The following is a 9,086-nucleotide window of genomic DNA, read 5'->3' on the forward strand; positions in this document are numbered from 1 at the left end:
CGTTTCCTATCAGAGTTTGCCAATTTATCTGATTTTCATTGAAACGGTTCCAACAAATTGGCAACCTTTTTAGCAATCTCGAATTTCGCTGACATGCTGCAAATTTACAAATTTGATCATAAATGACTCTGTGGATGTTAAATTGATGTGTATAATACTAATAATACTTATATTATACAAATAATACTCAAATGTATTAATTAAAAAAAAAATTCAACCGCGTGCGGATTGAACAGAGGACCGACAAATTTCTTTTATTTTTTTTAAATTTAATAACTTAATATGCCAACACCCAGGCGATAATATTTCATCGGAAACAATACAAGTTTAATGAATATTTTTCAAGCCGTTTTAAGGGTCAACTAATCTAACCCATAAAACACTTAACATGAGGCCACCCCCCCCCCTCTATGAATATAGTCTGAAAGATCATTCCGTTGGAGAACGAGACTGTTGTTTAGCGATTTTTTCTTATTATAAAATACATAAATGGTTTCAGATGATGTTTTAAATTTATTTTTTGGTTTGGGGAAGATCATTCTTGAGTTATTTTATTATTTATTTATGCATGTATTTGGGATGGCAAAAAAAGGTTCAATATTTCAAATAATCAACAAGATATTGAGATGTAACACTGACCTGGAAGATTCAAATACTAACGTTCGGTAGAGCAAGGCTATAATGAATTATTAAAGATCAACTAAGGAAACACTACAGCTATAGACCATGCGATAGTTATGGGCTATTTGGATTAAAATCATACATTAATAATTGACGATAAATTAATATATTGAGAAGCGCCATTGATAGCACAAAATATATTCGGCAACAGCATAAGATTCTCATTTTTAAATTAAAATTCAAGTAGCCAACGACTGAAGTGGACTATAATTCGAAAATAAATTTTAGAAAATAGTAAATATATAAATGTCTAAGCTAAGAACAAAGAATCTTGGTTATTAAGTCTTGGAGTTATTGTATATGTATTATATTATAAATGTGTAAAAAAAAATAATTAAAAACTTTTATTTTTCATGTTGCACAAGATTAGATTTAAGAAAGTAGACGATTTAAAATAAACGTATTATTTTATTGCATGTAGTTTTGTGTGTATAACATACATACATACACAGTTACCAAAGTTGATTGTTTAAATATTTATTTATTTATATATATAGTTTTGGACCATTGTGGCATTACATAACCTAATGCACCATAATGGTCTACATAAAAAACAAGAAAGAAACAAAAAAGATAATACATAGAATAAAAAGAAATAAAAGGCAAAAGAAAAAAAAATAGTACATAAAAATGAACATAAGGAAAATAATAAAATAAAATTATTGATAATATTAAAAATATTCAATAGACGAGTCTTTTATTATACACAATTAGGCAGATAAAAATAAAATGTCTGCCCTTATGTCAATGCCCTACTAACTAAACTAGCTCAAACTTGGATGATGAGTTTCATGTTTTATAAGTTTGGTTTTAAGAAAAATGTTTTCGGACAGATGTCACATTTGTAACTTCTTATTGTGAGCATTCATGTGCCTCCTAATGCTTGATTGATATGTAAAGGATTTCAAACATATTTTGCATTTATGTGGTTTAACATTACTGTGATAATTCATATGTTCCATAAGGGCCATTTTAGTAGTGAATTTCTTATCACAAATGTCACATATGTATAGTTTCTGTTCTCCCGTGTGAGTTTTCATATGTCTCATAGCCATGGCTCTGTCGGCAAATGGTCTTAGACAAATTTCACACTTGTGTTGTTTTATTCCAGTGTGATAATGTAAATGTTTCACCATATAAGATTTACGAGAAAAGGATTTTAGGCAAACGTCACATTTGAACGGTTTTTTTTTTGTGTGTGTCGGGCCATGTACCCTAAGGCCCGACTTGTGGGCAAATGATTTTGAGCAGATTCCGCATTTGAATGCTTTCACACCATTATGAGAGTGGATATGTTCTACGAGGGCAGCTTTAGAAGAAAATGATTTGAAACAAATGTCACAATTATAGGGTTTTATCCCGTTGTGGGCTTTGGCATGTCTCATATACGCATATTTAGCAGTGAAAGTTTGAAAACAAATGTCACAATTGAACGGTTTGATTCCAGCGTGAGACATCTGATGTCTTAGAAGAGAAGACTTTCTAGGAAAACTTTTAGGACATATATCGCATTTGTATTGTTTTACCGTTGCATGAGTGTTCACGTGTGCTCTATAGGCAGATCTAAAAGTAAACGATTTGAGGCAAACTTCGCATTGGTGAGGCTTTATGCCGTTGTGCGAATTCACATGTTCCATGAAGTCAGATTTAGAAACAAACGATCTTACACAAATGTGACACTTGTGTGGTTTATCCGCCGTGTGAGATTTCATATGTCTCATAAGATTCGATTTATCACGAAGTTCTTTAAAGCAAACTTCGCATTTATTCGGTTTTTTCACCATGTGCGACTCTATATGTGCCCTAAGGGTAGACTTATCAGTAAATTTTACTGAACATATGTCACATTTGTACGGTTTATCCTTGTCGTACGAATCTACGTGCTCCGCAAGGGCAGTTCGGAGGGTAAATGATTTCAAACTATTGTTAAGTCGTGTTAATTCTGTGTGAGACTTTAAATGTGTATCAAGGATAGATTTACCAGTAAATGTCATTGAACATATGTCACATTTGTACGGTTTCTCCTTGTTGTGAGAATCTACGTGCTCCACAAGGGTCACTTTGGGGGTAAATGATTTCAAACTAATATTATGTGGTGTTAATGCTGTGTGAGACTTTAAATGAGTATCATGGATAGATTTATCGGTAAATGTTTTGAAACAAACGTCACATTTGTACGGTTTATCGTTGTTGTCAGAATCCACATACTCCGCAAGGATAGTTTCGGGGGTAAATGATTTCAAACTAATGTTATGTGGTGTTAATTCTGTGTGAGACTTTAAATGAGTATCAAGGATAGATTTATCGGAAAACGTTTTGAAACAAACGTCACATTTGTACGATTTATCTTCAGTGTGGGAATTCATATGACTCGCAAGCGCACGTTTAGTAGCAAATGATTTTAAACAGATGGTACATTTGTATGACTTATTCTCGTTGTGAGAACTTATTTTTTCTACAGGACTGATTTTAGTTAAATTGCCACATTTGGATGTTTTTTTAATCCTGGTGTGACTCTTGATATGATTTACAAGATTAGATTTAGTAATAAATACTCTAAAGCAAATATCGCATTTGTGCGGTTTAACCTCCTTGTGAGATTTCAAATGTTTCACAAGGTTAGATCTATTCACAAATGCTTTCTCACAAAAGTCACATTTGTGAGGATTTACTTCCGTGTGATTTTTCATATGTCTCAAGAGGTTGGATTGACGAATGAACGATTTCAAACACACTTTGCATTGGTGCGGTTTTATCCTATTGTGAGAAGTCACATGTTCCACAAGTTGAGGTTTAGAAGGGAACGTTTTTAAGCAAATGTCAGATTTGTGGGCTTTTGCACCGGAGTGAGATTTCATATGAGTCAATAGGTCGCATTTAGAAGTGAACTTTTGTGAACAAATATTGCATTTATGCGGCCAATCACCATGGTAAGTTTTCATGTGTATATCAAAGTTAGATTTATAAATGAACGAATTTAAGCAGATTTTGCACTGGTGCGGTTTAGTCCCGTTGTGAAAATTCATATGCTCCACGAAGGCAGCTTTAGAATTGATAATTTTTAAACAAATTTTACATTTGTATTGGGCTATGGCAAGGTGAGACTTCATATGTGTCGCAAGGGTGGTTTCATTCGTAAATTCTTTCAAGCAAATGTTACAATTATGTGACATTACATTAGGGTGGGATTTTACATGTCGTGAAAGATCAGATTGGACAGTAAATGTCTTGAAACAAATATTGCATTTGAATGGCGAACCGTCATTGTCAACGATCAAGTTAGGTTTATAATTTGACGATTTTAATATTTTGCAGTGTTGAGTTTTCATATGTGTATTAAAGTTAGATTTATAAACGAACGATTTTAGACAGACTTTGCACTGGTGCGGTTTAATCCCGCTGTGAAAATTCATATGCTCCATGAAAGAATATTTAGAATTGATAGATTGTAAACAAATTTTGCATTTGTATTGTGCTATGACAGGGTGAGACTTCATATGTGTCGCAAGGGTGGTTTCATTTGCAAATTCTTTCAAGCAAATGTTACAACTATGTGATACTACACTGTGGTAGGATTTTATATGTCTTGAAAGGTTACATTTGAAGGTAAACGTTTTGAAACAAATATTGCAATTGAATGGCGAACGGCCATTGTCAACAATCAAGGGTGTTTTAGAGTCAGTAGGTTTAGAATTTGACGGTGTTAATGCTTTGCAATGTTGAGTTTTTCCATGTGCGTTAAAGTTAGACTTGTAAATGAACGATTTAAGGCAGATTTTGCACTGGTGCGGTTTAATCCCGTTGTGAAAATTCATATGCTCCACGAAGGAAGCTTTAGAATGGAGAGATTTCAAACAAATTTTACATTTGTATTCCGCTTGGGAAGGGTGAGACTTCATATGTGTCGCGAGGGTGGTTTCATCTGTGAATTCTTTTAAGCAAATGTTACACTTATGTAATATTACATTGTGGTGGGATTTTACATGTCTTTGAAGATTACATTTGAAAGTAAATGTATTGAAACAAATATCGCATTTGAATGGGGGACCGCCATCGTCAGCTTTCAAGTTTGGTTTAGGAATTAACGATTTTAATATTTTTGGATGTTGGGAATTCATATGTGTCGTAAGGGCAGACACCCTTGTAAATATCTTTGAACAAATGTTGCCTTTGTGTGATTTTACCTTGTGGTGAGATTTCATATGTCTGTGAAGGTTTGATTTAAAAGTGTACACATTCGAACAAACATTGCATTTGTGCAGCTCCATCTCTGTGTGTGATTTGAAATGTTTCCCCATGTTATAATTGGACGTGAACGTTTTCGAACAAATTTTGCATTGGTATGGTTTTACACCGTTGTGAGAATTTACATGTTTCAAGAGGTTGTGTTTAGCAGTAAATGTCTTGGAACAAAATTTACACTTGTTTTTTTCTACCGCCGGGTGTGATTTCATGTGAACCTGGAGTTGGATTTTAAATACGAATGATTTTGTGCATATTTCACATTTGTAGGGTGTTTTTTTGATTTTGCACTGTCGTGATTTTGAATTGTTGTTATGTGTAGTCTGGAAATTGGTATCATCCAGTTTAGTGTTGTCGAATATTACATCATCTGAATCCATCATCTGAACGCTGTCATTACTTGACGAAATTTCTCCTACATATACCTGTAAAGTAAAATAATTACGGTTGTACAATTTTTATTGTATGTTTTATAGGAAATACTACAGTTGCTAGCCATGCGATAGTCGTTGGCCACTTGGATTTAAATAATACAATATCACTAAATGGTATCAGTTAGTAGTGACCAGGAGAACAATCAAGGGGAAAAATTATGATTAGTAATAATACAGAGTTCTACGACTGCAGTGTTTTATCTTTATAAAGGTAAATATTTGTTTGTTTGCCTGGCATGTTTTTAATTTGGAGCCATTAGATTCGGTATACTATCTTATAGCATTTGAAGTTACATAGGTAGTATATAGGATGGTATCAAAGAGCTCCATTCGAAATGGTTATTTATTTTGTAGAAAAAACCTAGATTTTTTTTATCTAGGTGCAGCACTGAAAATTTCTTGACATTTAAAGTTTTTGACCATGTATTAATTGTGTCCAAATCTTTTTGCAAAGAAAGTTGTTACCGTCTGTATTGGCAGGACAATATATTTAAAATATCAATTTTAGGGCATAACTGTACCGGCGAAGTGTCACCAAAACTATCATTTTGATTAACAGCAGAATCACAGATGTTCGGCAGTGGATTAATGCCGCTTTCATCCTCCCATATTAAATCGTCTAGAATGACTTCTTCCGTTTTGATGTCTAGACGATCGGCTATCCTCAGTTTCTGCGTTTTGTTACTTTGTATACACATGTTTCTGAAACCGGCGAGTAATTCCAGATTGTTTTCACACGCAACACATATTACGTCAGGCATCCGGTCGTTTTTTTTTACCTGCAAAAAGACAAATAGAAAACAAGTAAGTTATTACTGATTTGATGGTTGAGATACAAGTAGGTTAAAAGTGAGCGTAACCGACATGTAGCTGACAGCAGGAGCGAATGCGTTGATCCAGTGGATGGGGATTGTCATAAATGGAGACCGAAGTCTCGGATGGAGTAGGACGAAGACAAAGTCGACACTCCATAATTCACCAGTACCACTTATCAACAGATGGATTGCAAATGTCAAAAAATATACCGTATTGAATCGTCGACCTGTCACTTTTTCGCTGACATTTGGTAAAACAAGTATCTGGCAACATCATTCTTTCTATTTGACGTTCGAAAAGTATTTACAGGGTCCAGATTGATCTAAACTGTGGATAAAGTTCATCTAAAGTTTTGTTCAAGTTGCCAATAACTGTAATGTTTCCCCGTATGAATTTTACGGTTCGGTGATCATTGGTCACAAAAATTGGTCACAAAAGTCACTAAAATCTCTATAACGGAACGGTTCGGTGATTACTAGTCAAATGTGAACCGGTCACAGGACAACCGGTCGCTCTAGATCGGTCACACGTGATCACCCGTCACGAGAAAACTGGTCACGAAAAACCTGGTCACACCCAAAAATTAAAAATTTGTCGAATTTAGTCGTAGAGCCGCCACAATAGCTTAGATGAGTATATTATTGTAAAGTTGATGTGGCGGCTCGCTTATACGACATGGTCGAGTTTGGTTGCCTTCCTGCGAGTGGGGACCAACTCGGCTGGGTTCGGAGAGCCGCTACTCACTCTGCCTTCAGCTGTCATAAATAAAACACGTGCATTAACATGCCAGTCGTCTCATTCGTTCATCCCCCATTTTATTAAGAGAGACGCCCGTAGACCGGTGACGTCATGGTGACGACGACCAATGGTGGAGTCGGACGTTGCGGCCAATGGCTGCGCCAGACTCCTTAACCAATGACTATACACATGTAATACGTGTATGCGCTGAGCGCTGAGTATTTATAAGTATGGTGCGCTCTCGAACGGTGGCATTCGGATCCTGGCCTCCACCTGACGAGCAGCTAATAATGAGTTGGAACCTGCCTGCGTGTTTTCTTGTACCTCGACCTGACTCCACTTACCTCTGAATACCAGTGGCGTAACTACCGCACCCGCAGACCCCGCAATGCGGGGGGGCGCCGCTAGGCGGCGCGTCTTTTTCACTGATTTTTTAACTTTTTCTGTAAATTTTTTTGTGACAATTTTTTAAACACTACTTTATTTTTCAAACTATTCGCATCTCGTTTTATGTTATGAACATGTATTTGAGAATTCTCCTACTTTTGTACATACATATATAGGTGTATATATATATTTTTTTGTGTTAAAACAATAACACAAAATTAAATGAGGCGTGAAAACCAATAAAATTTTACAACTTTGTATTTATTTTCGAGAATAGCATTGAAATCTCCGACCAAAATTATTTCATTGCAGACCGTCATAAAAGTCAAAAGCATGTCGGTTTTATAATGGGTCGACCTTTTTTTCAACATAAGTTTAACGTCTTTCCATTAATAAATCATAGAACGCGACCAAAATATGTCAATTTTACAACTTTACTCATAAAATCATTGTGTTCGTTCAGACTTTTCTTCAGTTGATTTTGAACACGCTCTGGAATCGGATCGCGATTGATTATAATTAAAACTAGCTCCCGAAACGTGTTTGATCATTGTATATAAAAACTAACTCATTGCTCAGGGTAAAGTGACGTGAAGTGTACCATTGTGTTATCCCTGTAGTTGAGAAATCTTTCGCGATACATATATTTTTTTTAATATGAATAGTTTTAAGAAAAAATTCAGTGGAGCAGAATCTCGAAAGCGAAAAAATACTCAAATCGCGAGTTCATCGAAATTGACTAAAATCCACAAATTTTTCAAAGCCTCTCGTGACATAGTGGAATTAAGTCCTCCAGCATTTTTATCAGAAAAACAACCTAGCTCTCCTTTGAGCAATACCGATGTAATCGAACCAGCAGTTACGGATAATACGGCGAACTTAACTGTTGCAGAAATTCAATCGACTGAGCCTAGCTCTTCTTCCTCAAACATTTCTGGTGAAGTGGTCGATTCATTTATAAGGTTCCTTCTTCAAGAAAAATATCCGACTGACCGAGGACATTACACAAATGAGCTGACAGAAAATGACACTAATCTGAGGAAATTTATATTGAATCACGGTACTTGCCAACCTGATCTTGTATCTTTTCCTCGAGACCTCGTTGGAAAAAGATGCTTTTCTAAAAAATATTTTAAGTGGACCAACCAGTCTGGGATTGAAATACAAAGGACGTGGCTAGGTTCCTCGGTAAAACTGAATAGAGCGTACTGTGAACCATGTTGGCTTTTTGCTGACAAAAAAAATAAATATTATAATTCCTCTTGGGTTGAAGGCATACAAGACTGGAGAGGACTTTCAAAAAAAATTTCAATTCACGAAAAATCTCAAGTACACACTAAATCCTGTTGTACGTACGATTTGTGGAAAAATTCTGAGACAATTGATGAATATATCTCGTCAGAATTGAAAAGTCGTGTAAACTACTGGCGTCAAGTGATTCATCGTATTATTAATGTAATATTAACATTGGCCAAATGTAATTTGGCATTTCGAGGCCATCAAGAAAATATCGTGTCTTCTAAAAATCCTTCTTAACTTGTTCCCGGACAAATCAACTCTTCCGCGGTTTCCCAAAAGCTTCTTATTTTTTTGATGTGGTTGAACAAATTTATAAATTTTTCGCTGTCAGCATGAACAGGTGGGAAGTTTTTAAGGAAAATTCACCATCAGTTACTTTAAAAAGATTGAACCCTACTCGTTGGTCTTCAAGACTAGATTCCATCAATGCACTTCGATATTCATATACAGATGTTTTAAAATGTCTTACAGAAATAATTTTAAAAAGTA

At 35.2% G+C, this 9,086-nt stretch overlaps 1 protein-coding gene across 1 annotated transcript; it reads right to left on the reverse strand.

Moving 5' to 3' along the window:
* Nucleotides 1-1,345: 1,345 nt before the first annotated feature.
* Nucleotides 1,346-6,430, reverse strand: LOC143923186 (uncharacterized). Its single transcript, XM_077446738.1, has 3 exons — nucleotides 6,222-6,430; nucleotides 5,879-6,136; nucleotides 1,346-5,348 (listed from the first exon to the last, which is right to left on the reverse strand). Exons 1-3 carry the CDS (start codon nucleotides 6,327-6,329, stop codon nucleotides 1,518-1,520), a joined length of 4,197 nt encoding a protein of 1,398 aa, XP_077302864.1. The 5' UTR covers nucleotides 6,330-6,430; the 3' UTR covers nucleotides 1,346-1,517.
* Nucleotides 6,431-9,086: the final 2,656 nt, after the last annotated feature.

This window comes from Arctopsyche grandis, chromosome 3 (genome assembly GCF_051622035.1).
Source record: "Arctopsyche grandis isolate Sample6627 chromosome 3, ASM5162203v2, whole genome shotgun sequence".
Lineage (NCBI taxonomy): Eukaryota > Metazoa > Arthropoda > Insecta > Trichoptera > Hydropsychidae > Arctopsyche > Arctopsyche grandis.

Bases quoted from the DNA above. Each gene is read 5' to 3' on its own strand.
- LOC143923186 (XM_077446738.1), bottom strand. From the start codon at position 6,329: ATGGAGTGTCGACTTTGTCTTCGTCCTACTCCATCCGAGACTTCGGTC. The intron at 6,137-6,221 runs GTCGGTTACGCT...GTCTTTTTGCAG, and splicing joins GCTCCTGCTGTCAGCTACAT to GTAAAAAAAAACGACCGGAT. The intron at 5,349-5,878 runs GTACAGTTATGC...TTTACTTTACAG, and splicing joins GTTTTGGTGACACTTCGCCG to GTATATGTAGGAGAAATTTC.